This window comes from Acanthamoeba castellanii (assembly GCF_000313135.1).
Source record: "Acanthamoeba castellanii str. Neff unplaced genomic scaffold scf7180000084703, whole genome shotgun sequence".
NCBI classification, from domain to species: Eukaryota; Discosea; order Longamoebia; family Acanthamoebidae; genus Acanthamoeba; species Acanthamoeba castellanii.
In genome coordinates this window covers 113,572-140,526 of record NW_004457477.1, presented here as the reverse complement: position 1 = coordinate 140,526, position 26,955 = coordinate 113,572, and the positions used below count along the sequence as shown (strand labels likewise).

The following is a 26,955-nucleotide window of genomic DNA, read 5'->3' as shown; positions in this document are numbered from 1 at the left end:
TTCATCTGCGCAATCGGCTCGCAGGGTTCTAGCCCCGGACGATTCTGGCACATCAGCATGTTGAACAACGCATCACTGAAGCCCTACATCAACATTGCTGTTGCCTAAGCCAGGATGCACAAAGGAATGTGGTGTTAGAAACCACAAGATTCTGGCATGGGACAACCCAGGGCAGTGCCTACATAAGGGAGCTTACTGCAGACTCACAACTGATTAAGTTACTCTCACCACCCAATTTCCGCCCACTATCACTTGACCAAGTGGGTGGTACCCAGGCGAAAAACCTATGGGAAACTGCCCTGGGTTGTCCAGGACAGTGGAGCCCACAGCCTATAAATTAAGGAATAGATGGGCTAGCACTGCATTGCAGCCTCCCACAACATACAACAATGAGCAGCAAGAGCAACAACGACAGGTCCAACGCCTTCAACCCTCAGGTTCGCACCATCCAACATACCAATTCTGTCTCTGTTGCTCATCCTCACTGCCTTCCATCAGTCAAGTGCCTACAATCCTACAAGCGAAACGTCAGGTCAGGCCATGGCAAGTCGCTCTCAGGGCTCCATGGATGCTCGTGCAGCATCCTTCAACCCGCAGCATCCCGCTTACAACTCCAACACTTCATCAAAGGGTGGTGGCCACAAGTGAGCCACAATTGGAGGAAAACAAATGAAATACTCATGGCCATCCTACTTTGTTGATCTTGGGGGCTAACAACGAAAGGCACGTCTCTGATGCCGGTCTTTTCTTGCCTCAGCGCGAGCCATATGATGTAAGCATGTTGCAAGCAAGGCACTTTCGCGTTCAAGCCTGGCGAATGGGACATTGGTTGAGTCGGCGGGCTGAGACATGATCGTCATCATTCGTGACACGCGTACAAAGGGGGTGTGAGTGCTAGAGAAAGAGAGTGAAAGTGAAGAACGCAGAGGGGCAGGGGAGATTGCAGAGCAGACACAGGTGGTGGTTTCCTTGCGTGCATTCCATAACAGGTTTGTGTGGTCGCCTCTCTTTGGCTTGCCCGGGAGCAAAGTTCCACAACCTCACGTGGCTTGCTTGGCTAGACGAACGGAAACGGTCAGCCCAGCGCTGGTCGATCAAGCCAAAGTCAAGACTCGACACTCAACATCAACAACACGGTCCGCAAGGAGAAGGAGGTGAGAAATTGAGAAATTGAGTTCAAGAAGGCGCCTGCCAGGCATTCTAGCGCTCGTGCGTGAACAGAAGCCTGATGTGCTGTTCCTTGTCGAAGTCACTCAAGCCAAACACAAGAACCTCTTGGTCTTCAAGTTGAGCTCTTCGTCGCTCGCGTGCTCCTCTGCCATGGCAGCAAGGTCGCAATGCCCAAAACACAGTTCTTGCTCGGTGTTACACACTTTCCCATCCATGCTGCGTCCAGCGTTGCCTGAACCGAGGCCCTTCGCCAGCCCTGTCTTTGGCAAGTTTGACAGTCCTCTCTTCACCGACATGTGCTTCATCCCATCCGCCCGACGACGACAACACCACGCGTTGGCAGAGTCACACAGTTTTGTTGCCTCCCCAGAATTTGCACCCTCTGCGCAGTAGTATCACCATCTGGTGCGTTTCTCTTCAGCGCCTGCGCTTGCGGTTGGCCTCAGCGAGTCGCGGGGCGGCTGTGGTGGCCTTCTTGGACTCCTTGTTGGCTCCCTTCTTGGGCTCTGCTGTTGTGGCTCCACCGGAAGCCGCATCGTCAGGTGAGTTCCTCCCTATTCATGCAAAGCGAAAAAAAAAAAATGTGGCCGTCGTACGCGTCGCTGTCGTGGTGGCGGTGCTGACTGGATTCTTCTTGGGCCTCGCCGCTGGAGGGAATGACTTTCGTACCACCTCAACCTCCCTGTCCACTTCCTGCACGAGGGCATTGATGGATGAAGTATTGCGATGATCAGGCATAAGGAATAAAAGCGAAAGCGAAAGCGAAAGCGAAAGCGAAGAGGAGGATGAGGAAAGAGGGAAGGGAGCACGCACCCGCATTTCGGTCTTGGTGAGCGTCTTGAGAGTGGAGGCCATGACGTAGATGTCCGACCCCTTGGGGTTGAAGATGAACGCATTCTGGAACAGGAGGTACATGTCCCTCAGGAACTCGATCTTGCTACTAATCACCTGTTCCCAACCAGCACCCTCAAGTGTGAGATGACACCGCACACGACATGACACCGCACACGACACACACACACACACACACACACACACACGACAGAAGCTCGTGGCGTGTACCCCTGTCTTGATGCGGTTGGTGATGGTGGTAAAGTCCATGGGGCGGTAGATGATCCTGGGGTACTCCGGCACGTCCTCGACCGACACCGGCTGCAAAAAGGGCTTGGCGTAGTGGTGCGCCTTGACGGTCGCCAGCACGCGCCGCACGCCTTCCATCTCCACCCTCCGCACCGCCGCCTCGGCCTCCGCCTCCATGTCGTCCGCTCCGCTTTCTTCCTCTTCTTCGTCTTCGTTCTTTGTCTCCGCTTCGTTTTCTTCATCATCCTTTGCCTCTTTCTTTTCCTCCTCCTCTTCGCTTTCCTTGGCCTTCATCGTCTCCTTCTTCGCTTGCTGGACCCTCTTTTCTTTCATCGGCCTCTTCTTCGCCTCCTCGCCGCTCGCTGAGGCCTCGACCTTCACGCCGTCCTCGTCTTGGTCGTCGATCACGACGACAGTCTTGACCTCCTCGGCCTCGGCTTCCTTCTCCTCGGCTTCGGCGGCCGGCTTTCTTCTCTTGTAGGTCCGCTTGGCGGTGTTGACGCTCTGCCTCTTCGGACGGCCCCTGGGCTTCTTCTGCTCTACCACCACCGGCTCCTCCTCTTCTTCTTCCTCCCCCTCCTGCTCTTCCTCTTTCTTCTCGACATCTGCCTGTTCCACTTCCGTCGCCTTCGCGTCATCTCGTCGCGTCTCATCCTTCTCTGTCTCCAGCGCTGCTTCTTCTCTTTCTTCTTTTACTTCCTTTTTGCCTCTGTCGTCTTCTTCGTTGAAGCTCGCCGCCTCCGCCTCCGCCTCCGCCTCGACCTCTACGTCCATCTCTGTCTGCGTCTCGCCCTGCGGACTCGCTTTCGTGTCGGCCGGCGGCGGCTTGGCCGCTTCCTCGATCATTGCGTCGTGGTCGCCCTTCTCGCCGGCACCAACGGTCGGCAGCGCTTCGGTCTCGAAGTTCTCCCAGAGCAGGTCGGTCGAAAACGAAGCGCCGGCGTTGGGCGACGGCTGATCCTTCTTGATGCCCTCCGGTGCTGCGGCGGTCGGTGCCAACGAATCCTGCTTCGGCCCAGCAGCCTCCTCCGGTGCCGTGGCCGCGCTTACCACCACCACCAGCGGCGGCGCGTTGTCTTCAGTAACCGACGTTGGTGCCGTGGCCGTGGCCGTGGCCGTGGCGGCGTCTACCTCGCCCGCAGCCGGCCGCAGCGGTTCGGCGGCCTCGACCGCGTCGCGGGAGTTCGGCTCGGCTGCCGCCGGCTGCAGCTCGACAGACTCGGCGGCGTCGGCGGCGGCATCCGCGTTGGCGTAGGATGCGCTGGTTTCGACGAGCAGGGGGTCGTGGTAGGCGAGGGACGCGGCAAGGTCGTCGGGCGTGGGGAGGAGCTGGGGCTGTTGCGTCCAGGTCTCCTGCTGGGCGAGGGAGGCCGGCGAGGCCGGCGCCGATGACAGTGACGAGACCACGGGCAGGGGCAGGGGCTCCTCCACCACCATGCCCAGCATCACCGCCGTCATCGTGGGTGTCTCCAGCGGCACGCTGCTGCTCAGAGTCTGGTCGCTTTCCAGTTGTGGTGCACCCTGCAGCTCGCCGACTTGCGCGCTCTCGACGGCGGTCGGCTCGGCGGCTTCAGCCACGGCCTTGGTGGGCTCGGTACTCGCCTCGGCTTCAGTCTCGGCAGGCCGAGAGGCCGGAGCAGCAGGTGGTGGCTCGGTGGGCGCACCGTTGCGACCGACACCAGTTGAAGTGGTGGTGTCCACAACAGCGGTGGCATCTTCTGCGTGTGGCGGCTCACGGCGAGCCTGTCGACGACGAGGAGGTGAGTCATTGACCGTGGCCGCGCAGAATTGGTGACACGGTACCTTCTTTGTGGGCGGCTGTGCGGGTGAGAGAGGGGACGAAGGCGCATCGGTACCGGCAGGCAATGGCGACGCCGGAGCCACGGCAGAGGCGTCGAGCGGGCTCTTGCCGTTATCCTCGAGAGACCGGCGCTTGCGAGGAGGCGAAGCGGTGCCCACCACAGACGCGGCGGCCGGCGGACTCTGACCGGCGGCACGGAATCGCTTCTCTTCTTCGTAATGTGCGAGGAGCTCCTCGTCCAGGTCTCCAGCGTTGATGCGCGTCATTCTCTCTGTAGACTTTCTGCAAAGGTAGCATCCAAGATCAGACATGCGTACACGCACACGCACACGCACACGCACACGCACACGCACACGCGAAACACGACACACACGACACACACGACACACACGACACACGCACGACGGCAATGTGCACAAAATGACACAGCACAGACTCATAAGAAGGAGCGTACTCGATCTCGGAATCACAGAGTTCGATGGATTTGCGAAGGTGGTTCATGTACTCTTCTCGCAGCGCTGCCACGACGCGATCCAGCCCCTCTTGAATAGGCATTCACAAAGGGAAGAGTCGATGTGAGCAGCAAGATGGAGAAGTAGACGAAAAGTAACGAGCGCGGTACCCGCCAAAGTCCCGTTGCTGGCCGACAAGCTCTGAGCCCCAGCAGGTATCCCGTGGCGAGCCAACTGCGTGTCATACATTGCCATGCATCGCTACAAGAGAGGATTAACGCGAATAAAAATTAATAATAAAAACAATATCAAAAACAAAAGAACAGTTGAACTGTTGAACCTTAGAACCAAAGCTGGTGGGGGTGGTGAGTCGCTTCTTGGGGATGTGCTTTCGCAGGAGGCGACTGACGGCAGCCCAATTCACATCGCGCTTGCCGTCCTGCCCACCAGAATCTCCTCGATTGCCATTCCCAGCGCCGTTGCCCCCGCCTGCAGCGCCACTAGTCACTGCCTCCACCAGTAGCAGCTTGTCTCTCGGCTTCCACTGGTCTTCATCGACCTCCATCCCTCTTGCAAGGCGAATTAATCAAAAGTGAAAAATGACAAAACAAAGTCGCTTGTTGTTGACGTGCTGACGTCAGCACGGACAGCCAAATTTCCTTCCGCTTTTCTCTTCGGCTGTACATGGGGCCGGAAGGCTCGGCACGGTTGGCCTCCTCGGCAAGGGCTGCACTTGCTCCTTTACCTCCAACTCGAGCACACGCGCATCAGCAAACCGGGTACTTTTTGTCCAACCATCTTCTCTTCTCTTCACTTGATGATTTTTCCTGCATGGTGAAGATGATGACTCATCCTTTGCCAATTCATTCTTGCTCTACGCTGCCGGATGACCACGAAGGTACCATGGGCATAGATTTGAGGAAGGAGGGTGGGGCAAGAGGAGATGGAGGTGTGCAGAGCCAGAAGCGGCCCCCGCGCCGGGCAGCGCCGCTACGCTTTCGCTTCTACCTCGGAGGCGCCGTGGCAGTGCACCTGACCGCCGCTGCGAGCCTCATCTACGGCCTCTACCTGCTCCATCCCTTCCTACTCGTGCTCTTCCTCCTTGGCGTCGGTCTGGAGATGAACAGGGTGCGTCACCATCTTCTCTCTACTCTCTACTTTCTGTCATCACAATGGGCGAGGCTCACACAAGCTCTACATGCATTCTCCTCCTCCAGCGTCGGATGAGCACGAGACCGTTCAAGAGCGCCTGGCAGGTGCCCGATGCCGCGTCGTGGCAGAGGAAAGGTGGGACCTGCTGCGGCCCAGCACACGTAACTCTCGACTCACTCAACTCACAACACACACACACCACGCACACACCACACACACGCACACACACACTACGTGACATACAGGAGATCGACTTGCGGATCTGATCGTGGAGTCGGGCCTCTTCAAGCCCAACGCCATCAAATACGAAAACATTCTGCGCCTGCTCGCCAGCAAGGAGCAGGAGCAGCGAAAGCAGCACCTCGAGCATCAGCATAAGCAGCAGCAGCAGCGCCTCGACGACGAGACCGACAGCGAGGAGGTGGAGGCCCGCACGGCGAAGGAGGTGCTCGTGTACAGAGAGATCATTGATGAGCTCGAGAGCGTGCCGGGGTGGGTCGACTGGCAGAAGATCGAGCGGGGGCGCCAGGTGTACAGGGACCACCTGGTGCTCATCTGCGCCGGCCTGGCCATCGCCCTCATCGAAGCCTACTCATTTCCCATCGACGCACAGGTACCCGTGCACTGCAGCACATTATTTCCGCCATAAACGCTAACAACTTAATCGGACACGACCAACGACACGACACGACCAACGACACGACACGACCAACGACACGATACGACACGCAAGGTATTGTACATAAGCGGAGGACTGACGGCGTCAAAGAAAGCGGCATCCCGACGGCTCATGGAGACCGGCTACTGGATCTTCACCGTCATGAAAGAAGGTCCTTCACACACGACACGTTCTCCGTCGCCTCTGTGACGTGTTGGCAGAGTTGGCAGTGCGGAGGAATTCCTCAACAACGGTCATTGTGTGCCGTGTAGGAGTGCGCGTGGGCTCGAAGGGCCATGCCGCGTGCGTCAACGTGCGCTTAATCCATGCGCTCGCCCGGAAGCTGTGCCTCATGTCGCCGGAGTGGAGCCAAGGCCACACCACCCTGGTACACTCACGTCAGTAGTGTGTATGTGTGTGTGTGTGTGTGTGTGTGTACCCGGCTAACTGTGATGTTGTGTGTGCTGTGCAGAGCGAGGTTGACAACGATGGCCGACAGTTGAGCGAGGAAGAAATGAAGCAGAAGATCAGCGAAAACGGGGCCAACACGCTCCTGATGAAGTTTGTCAAGGTGTCCCAACAGCAGCACCATGGCGGGCAGAACGACGAGACCACCACCGCCAGCGAGCAGGGTGAAAGCGACCCACCACAAGCGGCGGGGCGATCGGGCACCGGTGGTGCAAGCCGAGGTCAGAGCCGCCGTATCCAGGGCGAGCTGCCCATCAACCAGGCCACCCTGTTGGGCACACTCTTCCTCTTTTGCCACGTCTGCCTTGAAGGTTAGCCTTGCTTTATTCCTCTCTGCTCTCCTCCAACACCCGCTCACGCACACGCACAACCGCACACGCACACGCACCACCGCACACGACACACAGTGGCGCAATTGCGTGGGGCCAAGATCACTGAGGAAGAGAAGGAGAGCTACTGGCATCTGTGGCGTTACATCGGCTACATGCTCGGCATCGATGATCAGGTGATGCCGCAGAAATACGACGACGGACTCTCAGCCAGGTATGCCACCAACTTCGTTTCGCACACAACAAAGAAGAAGAAGAAGAATTATAACACAGCCACAACAACAACAACAACAACAACAACAACAACAACAACAACAACAACAACAACAACAACAACAACAACAACAACAACCAACGACGCACCGCGTGTCGAATCAGGTTGGGCGCGATCTACCGGGAAAGGCAGCAACCGGACTACACCAGCAAGCTGCTGACCACGAGCACGGTGGATGCGATGGCCGACCTGCCCAGCATTCCCTTCAATCGTCCGCTCTTCAACGTTTCCATCCGCAAGTTTCTCGGCGAGCCCCTGAGCAATGCGCTGGGCATCGGTATGCTTTTCAATGTGCAGCATACGCACACGCACACACGGCACACAACCGCGGCACACGCACCACCGCACACGCACATGCACACATGCACATGCACACACGCACATGCACACACGCACACGCGCACACTCGGCACACGCACACACGCACGTGGCACACACTCGGCACACGCACACACGCACGTGGCACACACCACACATGCTCACTCTGCTGGCTTCTACAGAGCGGACGGACAGGGCGACCGTGGCGAAGTGGTGGGTGTCGAAGTACTGCTACGTGCTGTGCGACACGTTCAACGTCGTCTTCCCGCCCCTCAAGCAGCTGCAGAACTACCTCTTCTGGCGCTTCGTGGACGAGGTCTACCAGGAGTACTTCACCATTCACCTCCCTCCTCCTTCGCTCCTGCCCGACTCCTCTTCTTCATCTTCTTCTTCTTCATCTCTTTCCTCTTCATCGCCCACAGCATTTTGTCCCTTCCTATCTGGCTCCTCGAGTGGTTCTACACAGAAGGCCACCACACTGGTGCGATGCCCCTTTGGTGGCTGAGGCCAACTGGTCAATAAAATGATAAATGGCGAAGTGGTGTTCGCTAATTGAGTTTTTTGAATAATCATTTAATTACGATCAGTGCGGAGTTAGCCGTTGGTTTACTTGCCATTGGAGGGATAAAACGACCATAATTTAAATATAGGAAGAAAGCTCAGCCGGAGCGAAGAGAACACGCAAGAGAGCAGAGAGGAGTATGCGGTCCGTCACGCGGCCGTCGCTGCCAGTTTGGAAGGTGGGCCTGCTGGTGGTGGCCCTGATCGTGGTCTACTCCTACATGTCCCTCTACGGCGAAGTCGGCGCCCTGTCGCGCTCGCTTCGGCGCGTTGAGCATCTTCTACAGACCCAAGAAGAAGAAGATGATGAAGCGCAGGCCCTCGGACCGACCCAAGAAGAAGAACATGATCATCAAAAAGAAGACGAAGAGGAGCTGATCGAGCGGCGACTCGCCGAGGCCCTGCGAGAAATAGACCGGTACTTACTTGACCCCAACCTAGTCCAGACCTCAGCTGAAGGAACATATAAATGCTTTTTTCAATGTAATTATATCTTTTTTTTACAGAAATAACTATTTATTACATCTTGTGTAACCAACCGCGACTTTGTTCTTTGTGATGGTGGCCGTGGTGGCCGTGGGCGCAGGTTGGACCCGAGCAAGAAGCGAAGGAAGGAGGAGTTCCAGCGCATCTGGGACAACTTCGCCTGGGGACCGGCCGACAGGTACCCGCCACCCTGCACCACTCCTCTCTTCTCTCTCTTCTCTCTGTTTTCATTTTCAAGCGGAGTTCAATGCAGTTCGGTTACTGGAGCTCTGATGTGACCTGACTCGGAGAAACCACCAACAAGGAGCGGACCTGGAAGCACGGCGGAAGCGTCGGCACGGGCCAGGGTGGCCGTCGAGACCGTCGTCCGCCAGTTCGGCATTCGCACCATGCTCGACTCCCCGTGCGGCTCCTTCTCCTGGATGCCCCTCATCAACTTCGAGGCCCTCAACGTCACCTACGTCGGTTCGTCTCCTTCTCTTTTTATTTTTATTTATTTATATATTTTTATAAAAAACACATGTATTTATTTATTAAAATTATTTTGACACCCGGCGGGTGCAGGAGTGGACATTGTGCCGGGCAACATTGAAAAGGCCAAGGCCGCGTGGCCGACCAAGCAGCCGCACGTGTTCCAGTTCTACTGCGCCGACGTGGTCGACGGGTTCGAGTTCGTCGACAAGCTGGTGCTTCAGGCCCAGCAGGACTACCCGACCAACACGCACGACTGGAGCCAGGGCTGGGACCTCATCTTCTCGCGCGAGTTCCTGCAGCACATCCCGCACGAGGCCGTCAAGCGCGTGCTGCACAACTTCAACAAGACCGGCTCCAAGTACCTCCTGCTCACCCACGACCCCTCTCGCGCCATCAACAAGGACATCGAATTCGGTGCGTGTTGTTGCTGTGCAACCAACTCCAACTTCACCAACCAATCCAACAACAGTTGCGGTTTAACAAATGGTTGTTTTTTTAACACTCCTATGGCCGCACACAGGTGGCTACGCGCCGATCAACATGCGGGTGCCACCATTCAACCTTGGTCCACCGCTGGCCGATTTCCCCGACGCCGGCCACGAACGCCTGCTTCTCTACAAGCTGCCGCTCGTGGGCTTCGAGGACTGAGATACCGCTGTTCTTTTGCAAGCCAAGTTTGTGTATACTTTTATAGAGATAATATAATAGAATTACCGTCGTGTAGGCATGTTGTGTGTTGCACAAACCAACATCTTCCTCTCTCTTTTCGCTTTTCTCAGGTAAAGGCAGAGTTGAGGAGGTAGGTCAGCTGCTGGTCCAGGACTGATCGCCAACACCACTGCAGTGAAGTAGAATTGTGACTCTGTAGTAGCAGCTTAGTTGGAGATGAGTATGTTGGAGGGTTGGAGACGTATGGTGTCAGAGAGGTGACCAAATGACACGTTGGTTGGGTGGGCATCAGGCTGGTAATTGTTGGAAATAAAGATAGTCAGACACAGCACACCTGTGGTTGACCCCAAGCCACGTTGACAAGGGGGAACAACATCCAAGAGGCGGTCTGATGGCGGAAGAGAGGTATGGTGGACGGATACGGCCATACTGCGCAGAAAGCACCGCTTCCCATCCGAACAGCGAAGTTAAGCTGCGCCAGGCGGTGTTAGTACTGGGGTGGGCGACCACCCGGGAATCCACCGTGCCGTATCCTCCTCCTCCTTTTTTGCTTGCTGTCCCTTCATCCCAACCTCAACAACCCCATATCCTTTTTGTGCTCCTCTCCTTCCCATTGAACCTCTTATCTTCTCACTGGCAAACTGGTCAGTCATTGTCACATCTTCAAAAGAGACTACTTCCCCTGCCATGCTGTGTCCTTTTTACTACAAGAGAGGGGTGGCTGTGTTGGTAAATGTGACATTCACAGACTAACCCAATGATCTCAAGAGGAAAAAGCCTCACAGAGATCACCACAACCCATTATCTGCTGACCACAACCATCTCATCCACATTGGAGAGTACTGCCAGCCAATCTGCAGGAACTGCACCAAGTTCAAGGATATTGAGGTTGAAATGGGAGCTTTGTGGTAATCTGGCGGATTGAGCACCCAGTTGGTGGTCCCCCTGTTGGCCAAGAGAGCAACAAACCACCACCATGCCTCTGTGAAGGGCATGAGGGGAGCAGTGCCCAAACACCAATAACCAGATTTGGATGTGTGATGGTGGGGTCAGTCTTGATATTCTGCTCCACTTGATTTGAGTAGCTCAATTTACCATCAACTGTCACTGAGTCAGATGGTGGACATTGCAAGACAGGGGACATACATGTGTAGGTTGGGGCCATTGCATTGGGCACCCACAGACCCATGGGTGGAGGACTTGGGTTACAGTTGCACAGCTGAAGAAGCACACTGATGCCTGGCTGAATGGGATTGCATAGTAACCCAAGGTATCCTCCTAGGAATGCTTGTTTGCTGATGCTGCATTCAACCACAGTACTGACTGTTGAAGAAGATTATCACAGGAGCAGTAGTGATCACAGTGGATGACAGGCTTACAAACATAACAACATGGCAAAAGACTCACCAAGGCACAGGGGCACAGAGCCAAGTCATCATCTAAGACATCATCTAAACACACCCACACAAAGACCAGGTGCAAATTTGTGTCTTATTCTAATTTTAAAAATGGATGGAAGCAACACAGCCGACCCTCTGGCCATGGTGCCAGTCGAGCTCGCCCTCCGCATCCTGCGCATGACCCTCACAACCAACACCGCGTCAGGGACGGCCTCCTGCTGGCTCCAGCACGGACCCTTCGCCCCGGCCCAGTTCCTCCAAAGTCTCCACCTCGTGCGCCCTCCCCCCCCAACGCTGTGTTTGTTCTTTTAATTTATTCACTATTTTTAAAATAAAATTCTTTCTCAGGTGAATGTATGGTGGCGCACGGTGGTGACGGCGCACGGCCGCGCATTGTGGCGGCTAGTGGGCACCCAGTTGCACGCCGCACTGCCGCGCGCCTTACGAAAGGCGCCCGTGCTGGACAAGATTCGCCACTTGATCCTCCTCCCGCCGATGGACGGAATGCTTGGCATCCGCCGGATGTGTACGCCCGCCAGGAGCCCAGTCCCACCAGTCCCACTGCCGAAGAGACCAGCCGGAGAGGCGGCAGAGCTAGAGTGGGACTGGGAGGACCACGTCAGGGAATGCTTGAAGGCGCTGCACAGACGCCAACATGTGCGTCTTCAGTGGTGTTGAGTCGCTGTAGCGAACAGCCTACACTCATGTCGCGTGTGTCGTGTGTGTCGTGTGTGTATCGTGTTGCCAGGGACTATGCTGGGCGTCTGCGAAGCCAACAGAAGTGCGCGGCACGGTGACTGACCTGTGGGAGAATCTTGCCGTTTCGTTCAACTTGCGCTCCTTCGGCGTGCACGACACCGTTTCGGGTACCCTTGTCTGTCACGTCACGACACGACACGAGATGACCAATGACACGACCAACGACACGACACGACACGACACGACACGACACTACACGACCAACGACACGACACCTTATTAGTCAGGCCAGCGCGCAGAGTGTGTTCAGCGGATCGTGACACCCGTGCTATTACCCCCAGGAAAATTGATGCGTCTATTCGAGACACGAGGGCTCATGCCGACCATCTTTGTCGCTCTTCGGCCCACGGCAAGCGGAGATCAGGTGCTGGCTGTTCTTGAGCACAATGGTACGCATTCACGCACGCGCACACGCACACACACACCGCACGCACATACACACAGACTGACAACTGACATCTGAAATACAAAAAACTCAGGCGGGCTCACGCTTAGGGTGTTTGATCTGGTTTTGGGTCGCAGCCTCGTCACCACCCCTCTCAATACCACCATCCTCCTCGCTCGCACCCCGCAGAAACGCGGATTCCTCTCGGCCAGCACTCGATGGTACACTTGTCCGCCACACGGCCGTGTGTCGGTGCGGAATCTTAAGAATTCGTGATTGCTTGTACATCGCTGCAGGCTGGGCGTGTACACAGACCAGGAGATGGCGCTCTGGGACCTGTCGGCCGTCGACGCCGCGCTCAGCACTGCCGAGGTCGGTGGCCCTGCGATCAAGCTGGAGTCGCTCGACTCGGTCGTCATGATGGAGGCCCAATTTTGCGCGGCGCACCTGACCAGAGACGCCATCGCACTCGCCCGCCCGCCCAGCACCAGCTACCTCGCCGCCGGAGGTACATCCACGACTGCGCAGTCGCCGACGCCAGACAATTACTTGCTCGTTACGGTCTACGACATCACCGCCGCCATTGACGCATCAACGAGTGGTGGTGAGGATGCGCCGCCACGGCTGCGGGTCATCGCTACGGCCGAGGTGCCGCAGCGTACCCTTACCGGCGTGGCCTTCAACTCGCGCCTCATGGCCATGGTCGGCGGCCAGCAACCCGAAGTGCTGCTCTTCGCCTTCACACCTCGCCAGGGCAATGACCCGCCGCCGCCGCTGGAGCTGACGAAGCTTCCCCGGCCGCTGCGGGTCGAAGCCGCGCGCTATTCGATGACGCAGCCCTGCGTGGCCCTGGACGACCAGCGGCTCTACTACTATTACGACTGCAACAAGGTCGCCATCTTCAACGTTCAGGAGCTCCTCCACGCATCGCCGGGCCAGACCAGTGATGAAGCCCACAACGAAGGCGAGGAGAAGGTGGTGGTCGGGCAGGACTGGTCGCACCGGGCGCTGGTGGCGCAGCTGCATGCCGGCCCGTTTCCGACGTCGGCGCCCGGCGTGGTGGTCGCGTTGGCACGAGTGCTGGCGAAGCGTATGCGCAGGACCGCACCGGGGTGGTGTCGGTGGTCACTGCCGAGGCGGTGCGGCTGCTCGTGGACCCGTGCTCGAGCATCGGCGTGCAGGCCGGCGACAGCGAAGACCTACTTCTCTTCCCCTTCTGACGCTTTTACAAGACATAAAGAAAAAGAAAAGAAAAACTAATGTCGACAACAAGTATTGGCGCCATTTTCTGTTCGTTCGCGCTTAGATTGGCAACACAACAGATCCACACAGGCAGATCAAGATCTGCATATCATCTCATCGCAAGGATTCTCAGCGGCTAGAGTAGTTCTCAAGTCTTCTTTACGCAAGGGCGACGCACACTCGCTCTTCTTCATCCTTCCAATAGGCACTAATTTGTACGATTAAGGCGAGATCTTTAACCGCAAAACGATTCGCAGTGGCTCATCGATCTCTTTTCTCTGTGCGATCTGCAGCAACAAGTTAATGAATCGAAAGAGAGCCAAGATTTCTAAATGGCAAACAGTACGGGACGTCGACTTACCAGAGGTAATCTGGGTCACCACGTGACCCTCGAGGGAGCTTTTCGAGACACGGACGGAGGGTACACCCGCCTTTCTTCTTTATTTATTGGTTTGTTTATTTATTGTTATTATATTTATTATTTATTTTATTTCTTATCATTACCTTTTTTTACCTTTTTATTACCTGTAAATGGGAACTTATCTGCTGGCGGTGTGTTGTGCCTGGTCACCCTAGGGTGGTGACTTTCGGGGGAGGAAAGATCACCAAGTGGTGGCGCATTCGGAAGGTGAAAAGAGAAAGGCGGCCCAAGAACGAGCTCGTGCTTGGGCTCAGCCAGGGAGGTGGCGGTGGGGAGGGCGGCGGCGGCGGGGGTGGTGGTGGGGAGGAGGAGAGCGCGGGTGGTGGTGGAGAGGGTGGAGAGGGTGGTGGTGTCGACGTCCCGTACAGTAGTAGTGGCGGCCGCTGGTTGTACACAACCTTGTTCGATGCAGCGGTCGACCTCATGCCATCTGCTCTCGCTTTCTCTCCGCAGGTACCACGCCCATTGCGCAATGTGTTCCCTCCCATTCGCGCGGCCTCTGACCCGTTTGTGTGCGGCGTGTGCGTTTTCTTTTTGTATTCGGCAGCTGGACCAGTTTGCCTTGGCCAGCCAGGAGAGAGGCGTGGGGATCTATGCCTATCCCTCGTGTGCACTCGTCCATCAACTCGCTCTCTGCAACGTACGTCGCCATCATCCGCCAGCCGATTGGCTTTCTCGCTGCAGTGCAACTAAACAAGGAGCCCTGTCGGACATCTAAATCAATAGAATGGATCTATGCGGAGGCCGGCCGTAGGCGGGCTCGCCGCCTTTTCGCTCTCTTTCAGCTCCCAGGGCGATCTACTGGCCGTAGCCCAAGCGTACGAGACCACCCATTGATTTTAAATCCTCGAAATGCACTCACGCGATCGCCTCTTCGCTCGTTGCTTGTTCTTCGCGTTTCGTTGTACTGTGGATGGAATACAGTGGTGTGGCGGGAGTGCGCATCATGGACACGACCTTCGGCAGGCTGGAGCTGGTGCTGCACGAGCGGCCTCCGCGGGCCGCCCGGCGAAAAGCGGAACACAGCCGAGAGCGGGCGCCGCCGGGCGCGGTGGTGGTGGAGGGGTGCTCGCTGTCGATCGTCGCAGTGTGCTTCTCTCCCTTCAAGGACCTCCTGGTACGCCTCTCCTCGATAATTACCACCGCACCACCAGCTCCTCACCTCTTTGTCGCTTTCTCGCTCGCCACAGGCGGTGCGCTCCACCGCCATGCTCTCGGTGTGGGTGCTCAAGCGGAGCGACGCAACAAACGACGACTTTCAAGCGCGACGCTTGCTATCTCTTCCGCTGCCTGTCCCCTCGAGGTAACTGGATGTGTTATTTATTGATATTATTTATATTATTTATATATACCGTCATTGTTTTTATGATTATTAATTTGTAACATTATGATTTTGACTGTGCTATTTGTTGCGCCACGTTGAAAGCTTCAAGGACTATCGAATGAAGTGGGACGGGAGTGCGGAGGGGCTGTTGTACCTGCCCTCGACGGAACAGATCTCGATCGTGCAGGTCTACGAGGACGACGAGTGCGTCGCCATCGCGGCGGACAACAACAACAACAACAATGAGAGACGCAAGGCGACGGCGAGAGTCAGGCGAGAGAACATCAACAGCTGCTGCAACGCCGTGTGACGGTAGAGCTGAAGCGGGAGCAAGATGCTCGGCCCCTTTCGGCCGAGTCCGAGTCGCAGGTGGGAGACACAAGGCCTGATGAAGTTAGAAAGAACGAAAGCGAAGGCGCAGGTTACAGAGCGGAGGAACGAAAGCGAAAGCGAAAACGACGCAGGTCGCAGCCGAGAGGCGAAGAAGGGTCCGCGGCGGGCAACAAGGGCAGGCGCGTGGTCAGGGTTCGGGGCAAGCGACGACGCCTCTGCGATGACGAAGACCACAACACCAGCAGCAAATGCGTGCAACAGCCGTTAACGGTCCGCGTCAAGGTCGAACCGAACGATGACGAGCAAGAGCAAGCACCCAAGGAGGAGAAGCTGTGGGTGCCCATCAACAGCTTCGGCTTCTTCGAGTCGGAGGAGTCTGAGTTCGACAGCCTGCCCGGCTCGCAACTGCTGGACGCGCTCGACGACACCAGCGGCCACGAAAGAGCGAAGAACGATGAAAGAGCGAATAACGACACCGCGCCATCTATACCGCCGGTCAAACTGGAGCCGGTGAAGCCGGAAGCAACGAGCGATGTGGTCGCCGGCGGCAGCCACAGCACAAGCAAGAAGACGCCGGCGGCGCCGGCAGGCCGCCTGGTGGTGTGCCGCGGCGGTACCCCGGCATGTCAGCTGTTCTTCGAGTGCGCGTGCGGCAAGCACCTACTGTGCTCGTCGTGCAAGCCCGACAACCGGTCGTGTGCCGACGAGGAGACGACGAGCAGCCAGAGCCCAGCGAAGACCAGCGCGACCACCGCAGTCACCACCAGGGCCGCAGAGCCCCAGAGGGAAAGAGGGGCCGCGAGCCAGGCGGAAGAGGGCGCGAGCCAGGCGACGCTCGACAACCTCCTCTTTCTGGCCAACGGCCGCATCGGCGGCGGCGGGAGGGGCGATCGAGCCGTGGGCGATGAAAGCGAGGAGGAGAGCGAGAGCGTGTGGCACGATGCCGGCGGAAGCCCCACGCAAGGTACCAGCGCACCTGGCCCAGGCCTACACCGCCGGTGGGCGTTTGACTATCAGCACTCACTCTGTGTTCCATTGTGTGCGTGTGCGCCGGCGCCGTGCGGAATGCTCAACGATAGACAGCGATGTCGGCGCGGAGGAGGACAACGACGCTGCGTTTTCGCAGGACCCGGAGGAGATGAAAAAGCGCTACGCCAAGTTCCTGGAGAGCCTCCTCGCCATGCAGGAGCAGCAGGATATTCTCGACCACGGAGGGAGAGATGTCGTGGTCGACAACCACGAGGCCGCCGATCCTGACTCGGGCAACGTCAGCCGAGAGGTGCGCCTCCCACTCAGCGCCTCATATCGTTGGGACCTGTCGCCCTTACGCTAGCTGTTGTGTCGTGCGTCTGCGTTGTGTGTCGTGTTGCGTGTTGCGTGTCGTGTCGTGTGGTTGACCAGCCGGCCTGGCTCAAGAAGCGACGACAGCGAGAGGAGCTGCAAAAGGTCCTATTGGCCGACAAGGAATGCAACAAGGTTCAAAGCCACGCGTGCTGCACCGCGCTGCGGCCTGCAATCAACTGACACTCTGATGATGACGATGGTTGCTTGGTTGTGGCCTTGTGCGCAGTTGCTTGCGGCCTTCGACCAGGAGATGCGGAAGGACATCAAAAACCGGAAGGAGTCATCGATCGCTGCGCTGTCCACCTCCATCTTGCGTCGCGCCCGGAGCGAAGGCAACCTGCTCGCCGCCATGCGCGAAGACCGCGCGGAGACCGAGACGGGAAAGAAAACGAAAGCGAAAACAAAAGCGAAAGTGAAAGCGAAAGCGAAGACAAGAGCAAAAGAAAAAGCGAAGACAACAGCGAAAACGAAACCGAAAACGAAAATGAAACAACGGTCGAAGAGCACGAGAGCCAAGGGCAAGGCCCATAACAATGACAACGACAATGCCAGCGATGATGACGACGCTCCGGAAGGCGAGGATCTGGTCTACCAGCTGACGCTCAAGGCCTATCGCCACCTGGGCAAGCTCAAGGCATGTCTGGGTCACGAGCTCTTCCAACCCTCGGCCCCTCAACGTTCATCGTCATCAGCCTCATCTTCGTCGTCATCGAAGACCGGGACGGACGAGTGCGTGCATCCGCTCGACCTGCGGAGCATGCGGCGCGAGCTGGAGCGGTGCCTCGGCCTCCTGCACCCGTCGTCGGCGCTGCCCTTCCACCTGCCGTCGACATCGCTCATCGCCGCCCGCGCGACCTATCTCGCCAGCAGCGGCTGGGCGCCGCCGCCTCCGCCGCTGCCGCCGCGCAAGGCGACCGAGCACCACCGCCCGCCCGGCGGCGAGACTACGCCGTCGCGACGACACATCCAAACACTCCTTTGATGAGAACGACTGTACGTGCGGTGTGTGCGGTGGTGCGTGTGCGTGTGCGGTGTGATGACTTTATAAAGTGATATGTACAATAACAGGAAACAGGGCGGACGTGTAGTGGGGCGATCATCAGATCACGCTGGGGTAAGTGGCAAGCGTGGCGATGCCGCACATGTTGGAGCCGCGCGCGAAGAGGACGTAGCCGTCCATGCCCCAGCTCCGGCCCCACGAGTTCTTGACGATGTAGTACTCCACCTCCGTACCATTCTGTACCATTTGTCAGCTCTCAATATATGTCAACGCAGCTGCGTGTGTGGGCGTGTGCGATCGTGTGTCGTGTGCGTACCACGGGAACGCTGCCGTAGCCTACGGCGAGCACGGCGTGATTGAGGTCAGTGCGAGCCGAGCCGCACGATCGCGACGAGAACACGCCGCCCGAGTAGAACTGCAGTCCCTGCTCGGCATCAATGCACACGCTGATCTGGGCAGCATGACACGACACGACACGACACGACACGACACGACACGACACGACACGACACGACACGACACGACACGACACGACACGACACGACACGACACGACACGGCACGGCACGGCACGACGCGCGTCAGGAACTAGGCTAGACAGGGGCAGTGCTGGCGGTAGTACTGGTCCGACGGTGGCGAGGGCGTGAGCGAGGGCGGCTTCGCTGCCGGCCGGGAGGGACGTGTACGACGCGACGACGGCGCCCACCGCCCCCGCGGACCGGTTGTAGGTGCACGGACACAGCTCGGGCGCGGTGCAGTCCGAGATCCACACCGACGCCAGCGGATACCGCGCCTCGGTGTCGATGCCCTTGTTGTCGATCACATACCTGCATGTATGTGTGTGCGCACACGCCACCGCAATGGTACGATGATGCGACACGACACACGACATGCAACATGGTGAGCGAGGGTGACGGATGATGGCTGACGATGATGAAGTGTGTACTGGAAGGCCTGGGAGGGCAGCCCGCCGCCGCAGCCCATGTCGCCCTGCGCCCACGAGCAGTCGATGAGGTTCTCCTCCGACAGGTCCACCAGCCGACCGGTCCGCAGCGCCTGCTGGCCTGCTCCCATGTACGTGCACCCACCGAAACACGTAACATATGAATATGTACAGATATATATATATATATATATTATATAAAAATGAGTCCCACATGTTGTAGACCAGTAGGAAAATGTTGGGGGGTTGCTGACCTTCGATGGCGCCAGCGGCAGAGAAGGCCCAGCAGGAGCCGCAGTCGAGCTGGTTCTTGACGCGGGTCACGACGCCCTTCTCCCGCCAGTCGACCTGCGTAGGGAGTCGCGTAGCGGCTTCGAGCAGGTGCGCTGCGCCTGGAGATGAAGACGACGATGAAGGGAGAGGTGGAGGGAGGAGTCCCATCTTCCGCGTAGAGAACTCGTCGAAGGTGAGGTCGGCGAACTCGTTGATGGCCACGGTGTAGAGCGGGTCGTGGTGGGCGGCGATGAAGGCCACGTTGCGATGGAACACGGCGCGGCGGTGGGCCTCCTCGTGGGGGGTCGGGTAGCTCTTGCCGTACTTGGCCTTGAAGCTCTCCCATCTGCCGTCCACTTCTCCTCCCACTACCAACGTAGTGGCCATCACCAAGACCACCCACAGCCCAAACACTGCCTGCATGTTGTGGCACCTGTGGCTGAGCATTCTTGTTTGTCTAGTGCAAGGGTAGGTTGTGGATGATGGTGGTGTTGAAGGAGTGGCGGGAGTTGTTAAAGCTAAGGGGGTGAGTCCACACCCCTCTGGTGGTGGCCTTGGGGTGATGCACAAACAGCGCAAGTCGAACAACGGCCGCCCTAGGTCCCCAATCCCAGAAGAATCCGGCCACCACCATGCGTTGGAATTCGAGCTATTGCGTTCGCCGAACGCATCACCGACACAGAAGAACTGATCTCCTTGCGCTCGTGACAAGAGTTCGAGATGGAAGCAAGTGATATTGAGCGTGGTATCACAAAGGCAGCGTCGTTTGACCAAGGTCTTACAATGACTGGCCCCTTCAACGTGCTCCTTCTCGGCGAATTCGGGTTTTTTTGCCACACTTATCTTGTTCACTTTCCAGTCCAGGCCCTGGTCCTCACCTTTCTTTGTTGTCTTCGCTTTCTCTCTCTTCTTTCGATTCTCTCTTTCGTTCTTTCTCTCGGGCGCAGGGCGGGGAAGACGAGTCTTGCCGAGCGCGTGGTGTACGGCCGGTCGCCCAAGGACTCCACGCCCGCACCCACGCACAGCCACCACTGGACAGGCGTTGGCGTGGACCTGGTGGACGGTCCGCACGTTGTGGTCGACCTGTGGGACACCGGTCAGTTTATCGCGCATGGGCCATCGTGTCGTGTGTCGTGTGTCGTGTGTGTCGTGTGTGTCGTGCGTCGTGCGTCGTGCGCCAAAAGGCCTCACAGTGACAGTGCAGCGGGCGAGGAACAGTTCAACGGCGGAAGCTTCATGAACCCGAACTACTTCCGCAGGACCCACGCACTGATCATGGCCTACGACATCGCCAGCCCCGACGCCGAGCGCCAGTACAGCCACCGTGGCACTTCACCTTTCGGCATTTGGTTGGGTTGCTCGCAAACTAACGTGATCGTCCCCAATGCACCAACAAAAGGCTCCAGACTTGGTTTAGCCTGTGGCGAGGCTATGTAAGCACCAAAGCGCCGGTGATCGTCGTGGGCACCAAGCAAGACCTGCCCCCCAACCAGCACAAGGTACGCAGCGGGTGCCTGTCGGCCCACACAGTGCAACGACTTCTCTCATCACTCGCTGCGTACCTAGGCGGACACTGCGAGCATTCTGAGCTGGTGCACTGCTTCAGGGGTACTTCCGCGCGCGTTTCCGCTGCCCTACCAAGACACATCGATCTGATTGCATTGCATTGCGTTGCGGGTGTGGATGACATGATTAGAAGCTGCCCTTCCTGGTGAGCGGCAATGGAGTGCCGGAAATGCTCGGCGAACTGGGCCGCCTGCTCTTCGAGACCTATGGCCTCACCTCCAACCCACCTTCCGCCGCGCTCTCGTACGTGTCGTGTGCCTCCACTTTCATGCACTTGCCATGCGTGTCTTGGGCGGTATCAGGCAGGTCGTGTCGTGTGTGTCGGGGCGTGCTGGGCTCACTCTGAGAGCCGTGCGGATGCAGTTCTGGCTGTCGACGCAGGGGCTGCTGTTCGCTGATGGTAGCACCCGGCGACGAACACGTCGACTGGCTCTTCCGCACGGCCGACAAGCCAGCGAGCTCTCGGCCTGAAATAGCGGCCAAGCAGGCGCCCAGGCGCGACAACAACTACCTCGGCCCAGCCGCCTCCATGTTCTTCTCCTCGCCGAAGCCCAAGTCCGGCTCCCAGCTGGTACCGCCTGCACCCGCTACCCCAGACGTTCCTTGGCCCACGCGCTGACCTTGGCTGGGCACGCGCGCCGACAGTCGGTGTCGGGCGTCAAGTATGAACTCTCGATCGACCTGCTCGCGGCTGGCCGCGCGTACCTCGACTTTTGACCAAAGTCGAGCAGACGCTGACGACTCAGCTGCTGGCTGACAGGCACCACGTCGCCCAAGCCATCGATCGCTACGCCAAGGTAACCATCACTGTGCGCGCTATTCGGCTTGTTGTGCCACTAAGCCACCATCACCACCAATTCCTGCGCCTCAAGTCCGTGTTTCCGAGCGAAGCGGTGTGGGCGCTGCCCGACATCGAGTTCGTGTGGAAGTCGCACCTGATCCGTCCCCTTGACTACGTGAAGGAGATGAAGGCCACCTTCGGGAGCGGTCACGACCACGACCACTACGAAGTGGTGCCCGCGGACTTTGGTGCGGCGACCGCCCTAGGCCGCACCGCGGCGCTGTGGAGCCAGCTCTACGACGGCGAGCCCTACGTGCCGGACTGGCTCACGCCCGACCTCCTCGCCCCGTTCCTGGCCGGCGGCGGCGATGCTCAGTCCGCCGAAGAACGAAACTCCGAGCCCCTCCCTTCGACCGAAGGAATAAAGGCGCCGTCCTGGGAAGAAGTGCGCGCGGGGATGAGGGTGGTGGACCAGGAGCTGGTGATGGAGGACGCCCACTGGCTGCCTAATCTCCGCCGCTTTCTCAACGTCGACAAGGTGCGGCCCTACTATCTCTGATGGAACACCACCATACCTACTGTGGTCGCACACATGGTGGTCAGATGGAGGAGGTGGTGCAGGAGAAGCAGATGCAGGCGTGTCTCGATGGCTACGCGCGCTTCCTGACCCGCAAGAAGCTGAAGGACAACAACAGTGACGATGATGAGGACGACGAGGCCACGTACGACGTCGACGTCATGTGGTACGCCGGACAACCAACACTGCCGCTTGCTTTGGGTGGTGAGAAAACATCGCTGAACGGGAACGCGCACGCACCAGGCACGCACACATGCTGCACCCGCAGGCCTACTGGCGGGACTGTGCGCAGATGGGCCTGGCCCTCGACCACCGCCCCTGGCCGCACCTCTTCCCTGCCAGCACCTGATCACGCATCCCGACACATCATAATTGATAATTGTTTGTTGTTATCTGTTTCTATTTGTTTATCTCTGTATTTATCTAATTTATCTATTTACCTATTTATCTATTTTATTTATTTATTTATTTGGAAATTTCACGGGTGCGATGTGCGACAAGAAAAGAAGACGAGCCACGCAGGCAAATACAGGAAAAGAGTTGATTGAAAAATCTAAATCGTGTTGCTAATCGCAAATGGGGAATACGGGCGCGAAGAAGAGCGGGTCTGCTTCAACGCCCACTTCGCCTGTTTCGCCTTCGCGTGCCAGCACCACGAGCACGACTGCGCAATCGGCCTCCCTGTCGGACCTGCACGTAGCGACCGATTCAAACACGAAGATGGAGGAAAATCGCGTAGTGAAGAAATCAAAGGAGGCCAAGGCAAAGAAGAAGAAGGAGAAGGAAGAAGAGGGAGAAGAGAAGAAGCAGGTGGAAGATGGTGAGGAGGTGGAAGAGGAGGAGGACGGCGAGACGTCGACCTTCAGCGATGAAGATGACGACGATGAGGGGGGCAACGATGGAACAAGCAAGGATACAGGAATAGTGCCAGAGGCCTACACCAAGGCCGCCACAGAGCGACTTCTCAAGGAGTTGAAGGTGCAGCTCCCCGCGTAATTGATTGCATTGATATCAATGCAATCTTTTGGTTGCCCCTCAAGCTCACCCGCCACGATGTACAGGAGCTGCGACAGCCCAACGTGACAAAGGACGGCTACTCTGTGGCCCCTGTCGAAGACAACATCTACAAGGTACATCTCTCAACTCTTTTTTTCTGATTTTAATACTTACGTATTGTGCTTCTTGTAGTGGCATGTGAAGCTGTTTGGGTGGGACGACGATGCCCAGATCAAGCAAGACCTCACCCTCTACGAGAGCCTCACCCAACGCGACCACGTCCTGCTCGAAGTCATCTTCCCCAAGGCACGTTCGCCCCTCTTTTTCTTCGTTTCATCAGCTCAACTGACCTAATCTCGCTGTGGTACCCACCCCCACAGGAGTACCCCAACATGCCGCCCTTCATTCGAGTGGTCTACCCCCGCTTCCACCAATACACCGGCCACATCACCATCGGTGCGCCACCGCAGCTTCTCAAGTTGGTGATGTTGATGATGTTGATGATGTTGATGTGCTGTTGTTGTTTTATGATGTTGATGATGTTCCGGTGATGTTGGTATGTGGACCCGCAGGTGGTTCGATCTGCGTGAAGGATCTGACGAGAAGCGGGTGGAGCGCCGAGTTCCAGCTCCAGCCGTTCTTTGTGATGATCCGAAACCTCCTGCTCGAGGGCGGCGCCCTGGTGGACATGGACAACTACGCCACCGACTACAGCGAGCAGGAGGCCCGCGAGGCCTTTGATCGCGTGGCCCGCGCCCACGGCTGGGAGCCCTGATGACACCACAGATCGCGGTCATGGCCATGGTCGTGATGGTCCGCTCAAGTGGCCACCTCAGGTAGTATGTAGATATCCACCCTTCTAGACCCAACAATTTTTAATTTTGTTTTCACATGTTGCTGTGAGTTGGTTGCATGGTGGTTGCAAGATAACAAGCTAACAAGATATATCATTGGGTGGTGAAGTTAAAAAATTTGTGGTGGTCCCATTGATCAAGCGACGCGGTTGAGCCAGACAGAGGAGGACGGCGTGCTGCTGGCTCGAAGCACGGCGGCGAGCTGCGAGTTCGCGTAGCCGTTGAGCGGCACCGCAAAGTCGAAGCCCGTGGGACACGACGCCTGGGCAGACCTCCAAGACGTCGCGTTGGCGCTGCGTGCGTGCGTGCGGTGAGTGCGTGCGGTGAGTGCGTGCGGTGAGTGCGTGCGTGCGTGCGCCATACAAAAGGCCTTGGCTCGCACCTGAGCACGAAAGCGCCGGTGGTTGGGTTCCTGCAGGCCGAGCGCAGCGTGGTCGCGTTGCAATCGAGGGCGGCCCACCTGCCGTTGGGCTGCATGGCCGCACAGCCGCCGCGCAGCTTGGGTTGATCTGAAGCAGCAGATGTGGGTCAGCCACAGCGAGAGCAAACGCATAGAACCGCTGATCGGTGGTCCCTCGCTCGTTCGCACCCTTGTCCCAGCTCCACACGAAGCCCTCGGCGAGGATCGGACTCAGCTGATCGACGCAGGCAAAATTGACGTTGCACTGGGCCTCCTCGAGCAGGTCGGCGGGCATCATCATCTGGCCATCGTAGCCATTCTATATGCCGAGTTAGAACACGACACGACACGACCAACGACACGACATGAGGGGCTTACCCAGAAGGGACCGTAGGCGAGGGAATCGCCGAAGACTCTGGCGATCTTGCCGTTGTTGACCGGGGCGTGCCGCACGGTGCAGTTGGGGTAGGCGCTGAACGGGAATGGGCCGTATTCGGTCCACATGTTGGCGCGCGCGAACAGGTGCCGGTTCATGACCTCTCCATAGTCCGTACGGCTGACAAACATCACTACACACGACACGACACGACACGACACGACACGACACACACACACACCACACGACACGACACAGTAAAGGGTCAGTTGTGTCCGAGGCTCGGTCAAAGGTGAGGGGTCTCTCGTACGCCTCTTGCCGGCGGCCTTGAGCTGGCGGAAGGAGGGCCACGAGCGCGGGAAGAGCCTCTGCTTGTCGACCGGAGTGAACACGTAGCTCCCAAAGTGGTACTCGATGCCCTGCAGGATCAAGTTCACCTTCGACCAGCCTGCCGTCGCCACTCAGTCAGCGCCACTCTCCAGCACACGCACACGCACACGCACAACCGCACACGCGCGGCCCTACACGCGAACAAGAGAGGGGGAAACGTACTCAGCAGGTCTTCTTCGTCGTCAAAGTAGAAAATGACAAACTCGCGCTCGTTGCCGGGGGCGAAGACAAACTGCCTGATCTCGACAAACGTGTCGTTGAGCGTGCGGTCATACTGACACATGCGTGCGTGTGCGTGTGTGTGTGTGTGTATGCGTGCGCGTGCGTGTGCGTGTGCGTGTGTCATGTGAGATACGCAGCGTCTGCGGAAAGGTGCTGCGGAGGTGGGTGCCTACGGGACTGAAGCAGCCGATGGTTTCAGAGTCCCAGTCGATGTGGATGCCGAACTCGGTCCCAAGGAACTTGATGAAGTCGTTGAGGCTTTGGAGGTGGATCCCGCCCGCGTGGCAGATGCGAATCGCGTCACTCCACCAATGGACATCAAGCTGCACCCTCGAATGAGTGCGTGCGCAACGACACACGATACGACACACACGGCACACGACACGCACACGGCACACACGGCACACATGACACGCACACAACACACGACACGACACACACGGCACGTGCGCACCTCAAAGTGGCGAACGCCGAGCTTGAACTGGTCCCAGAGGCCGAGCTGCTGGTTGGCGATGTAGACCTGCCAGTCCTCGCTGATGAGGTGCGTGAGGGCGTTTGCCATGCCCTCCGACAGACCGTACCCATACGCCTGCACGCCACACACACGCACACGACCCCGCATGAGCTGTGCGTGCCGCGTGTGCGGTGTGCGTGTGCGGTGCGGTGTGTGCGGCGTACCAGGGTGATGGCCGAGTTGTGGGTGCCGGGCAGGGAGACGTAGTTGAGGGGCGTGTCGTATTGGATCTCGCGCTGGGTCTGGAGCGCGTAGGACGTCCACGGGTCGGGCTGGATGCTGCCGTCCTGGCACACCTCCGCACACACCTCCGGCGCCAGGCTCATGCACGTCTTCACCCGCTTACACGTCACATTCTATCGCACACGCACCACCGCACACGCACCACCGCACACACCGCACACCGCACACATCGCACACGACAGGTGTGAGGCGCACGCAACACTCAAGTGGTGAGAAGGGGGAAAGAAAGTACGTTGGTGGCCCAGGAGTGGACGAGGCGGTTTTTGACCAGGTCAGGGTCGGTGGCGGCAGGCCGGGCGAGCTGCACGGCGGCGAGGAGCTGGGACGTGGCCGCGGGCGACAGGCGATCGCCGTACTTGGCCAGCAGATGGCTCACCACCACCTTCTTCTGGGCCAACGACAGCTCCTTTGGCGCTGAGCCTGCACACATGTAATTTATTATTTATTTATTTATTTTTAAAAAACCATTTTTACAATTCTACATGAAGTAGGAGGGGGGCACGAACTTGGTTGAGGAGGAGCGGCGGCCAGAGCGCCGAGGCAGAGGACCGCAGCAGAAAAGAGGAGGAACCAGGAGAGGCGGATGTGCCACGGTGCTGCAGCAGACCCCATATCTTGTGTAGCAGGTTTTTTGGGGGGTGCTGGAGGTATGTGGTTTCTTAGTGGAGTCTGAGAGAATGGAAGAGTGAGAGAGAGGCCACCAAGCAGTAGCAGGTGTGTC

At 57.9% G+C, this 26,955-nt stretch overlaps 10 protein-coding genes across 10 annotated transcripts; 7 read left to right on the top strand and 3 right to left on the bottom strand.

The window, feature by feature from the left end:
- Window positions 1-389: 389 nt before the first annotated feature.
- ACA1_138440 (uncharacterized protein) lies at window positions 390-648 on the top strand (the record flags this gene model as incomplete). The annotated part of the gene is made up of 2 exons (XM_004340402.1): window positions 390-437; window positions 499-648. 2 exons carry the CDS (start codon window positions 390-392, stop codon window positions 646-648), a joined length of 198 nt encoding a protein of 65 aa, XP_004340450.1.
- A 939-nt stretch (window positions 649-1,587) lies between these two features.
- ACA1_138430 (bromodomain domain containing protein) lies at window positions 1,588-5,068 on the bottom strand (the record flags this gene model as incomplete). The annotated part of the gene is made up of 7 exons (XM_004340401.1): window positions 1,588-1,724; window positions 1,767-1,863; window positions 1,984-2,118; window positions 2,233-3,968; window positions 4,107-4,333; window positions 4,506-4,591; window positions 4,844-5,068. 7 exons carry the CDS (start codon window positions 5,066-5,068, stop codon window positions 1,588-1,590), a joined length of 2,643 nt encoding a protein of 880 aa, XP_004340449.1.
- A 119-nt stretch (window positions 5,069-5,187) lies between these two features.
- On the top strand, window positions 5,188-8,224 carry ACA1_138420 (uncharacterized protein; the record flags this gene model as incomplete). The annotated part of the gene is made up of 11 exons (XM_004340400.1): window positions 5,188-5,210; window positions 5,442-5,631; window positions 5,721-5,790; window positions 5,901-6,268; window positions 6,389-6,485; window positions 6,586-6,701; window positions 6,786-7,092; window positions 7,189-7,324; window positions 7,489-7,661; window positions 7,885-8,029; window positions 8,125-8,224. The coding sequence occupies 11 exons, from the start codon at window positions 5,188-5,190 to the stop codon at window positions 8,222-8,224; spliced, it is 1,725 nt and encodes a 574-aa protein (XP_004340448.1).
- A 179-nt stretch (window positions 8,225-8,403) lies between these two features.
- Window positions 8,404-9,871, top strand: ACA1_138410 (uncharacterized protein; the record flags this gene model as incomplete). The annotated part of the gene is made up of 5 exons (XM_004340399.1): window positions 8,404-8,681; window positions 8,850-8,927; window positions 9,054-9,214; window positions 9,314-9,637; window positions 9,744-9,871. 5 exons carry the CDS (start codon window positions 8,404-8,406, stop codon window positions 9,869-9,871), a joined length of 969 nt encoding a protein of 322 aa, XP_004340447.1.
- Window positions 9,872-11,433: 1,562 nt separating this feature from the next.
- ACA1_138400 (uncharacterized protein) lies at window positions 11,434-13,656 on the top strand (the record flags this gene model as incomplete). Its single annotated transcript, XM_004340398.1, has 8 exons — window positions 11,434-11,565; window positions 11,710-11,818; window positions 11,870-11,949; window positions 12,041-12,158; window positions 12,333-12,440; window positions 12,626-12,665; window positions 12,733-13,513; window positions 13,537-13,656. The coding sequence occupies 8 exons, from the start codon at window positions 11,434-11,436 to the stop codon at window positions 13,654-13,656; spliced, it is 1,488 nt and encodes a 495-aa protein (XP_004340446.1).
- A 1,389-nt stretch (window positions 13,657-15,045) lies between these two features.
- Window positions 15,046-17,280, top strand: ACA1_138390 (uncharacterized protein; the record flags this gene model as incomplete). Its single annotated transcript, XM_004340397.1, is given in 6 exon segments — window positions 15,046-15,216; window positions 15,290-15,402; window positions 15,526-15,727; window positions 15,742-16,720; window positions 16,836-17,035; window positions 17,158-17,280. 6 exon segments carry the CDS (start codon window positions 15,046-15,048, stop codon window positions 17,278-17,280), a joined length of 1,788 nt encoding a protein of 595 aa, XP_004340445.1.
- Window positions 17,281-18,199: 919 nt separating this feature from the next.
- ACA1_138380 (cathepsin Llike cysteine protease) lies at window positions 18,200-19,738 on the bottom strand (the record flags this gene model as incomplete). The annotated part of the gene is made up of 5 exons (XM_004340396.1): window positions 18,200-18,337; window positions 18,417-18,551; window positions 18,722-18,926; window positions 19,046-19,163; window positions 19,297-19,738. 5 exons carry the CDS (start codon window positions 19,736-19,738, stop codon window positions 18,200-18,202), a joined length of 1,038 nt encoding a protein of 345 aa, XP_004340444.1.
- Window positions 19,739-20,098: 360 nt separating this feature from the next.
- ACA1_138370 (Ras subfamily protein) lies at window positions 20,099-22,588 on the top strand (the record flags this gene model as incomplete). The annotated part of the gene is made up of 11 exons (XM_004340395.1): window positions 20,099-20,139; window positions 20,263-20,411; window positions 20,520-20,692; window positions 20,722-20,814; window positions 21,012-21,124; window positions 21,263-21,452; window positions 21,527-21,582; window positions 21,642-21,678; window positions 21,754-22,200; window positions 22,266-22,405; window positions 22,483-22,588. 11 exons carry the CDS (start codon window positions 20,099-20,101, stop codon window positions 22,586-22,588), a joined length of 1,545 nt encoding a protein of 514 aa, XP_004340443.1.
- Window positions 22,589-22,959: 371 nt separating this feature from the next.
- On the top strand, window positions 22,960-24,010 carry ACA1_138360 (Ubiquitinconjugating enzyme subfamily protein; the record flags this gene model as incomplete). Its single annotated transcript, XM_004340394.1, has 6 exons — window positions 22,960-23,059; window positions 23,165-23,217; window positions 23,301-23,369; window positions 23,428-23,526; window positions 23,616-23,691; window positions 23,808-24,010. The coding sequence occupies 6 exons, from the start codon at window positions 22,960-22,962 to the stop codon at window positions 24,008-24,010; spliced, it is 600 nt and encodes a 199-aa protein (XP_004340442.1).
- A 215-nt stretch (window positions 24,011-24,225) lies between these two features.
- Window positions 24,226-26,664, bottom strand: ACA1_138350 (uncharacterized protein; the record flags this gene model as incomplete). The annotated part of the gene is made up of 10 exons (XM_004340393.1): window positions 24,226-24,382; window positions 24,472-24,598; window positions 24,679-24,808; window positions 24,868-25,058; window positions 25,176-25,313; window positions 25,418-25,529; window positions 25,651-25,800; window positions 25,932-26,066; window positions 26,156-26,347; window positions 26,467-26,664. The coding sequence occupies 10 exons, from the start codon at window positions 26,662-26,664 to the stop codon at window positions 24,226-24,228; spliced, it is 1,530 nt and encodes a 509-aa protein (XP_004340441.1).
- Between the last annotated feature and the right edge of the window lie 291 nt (window positions 26,665-26,955).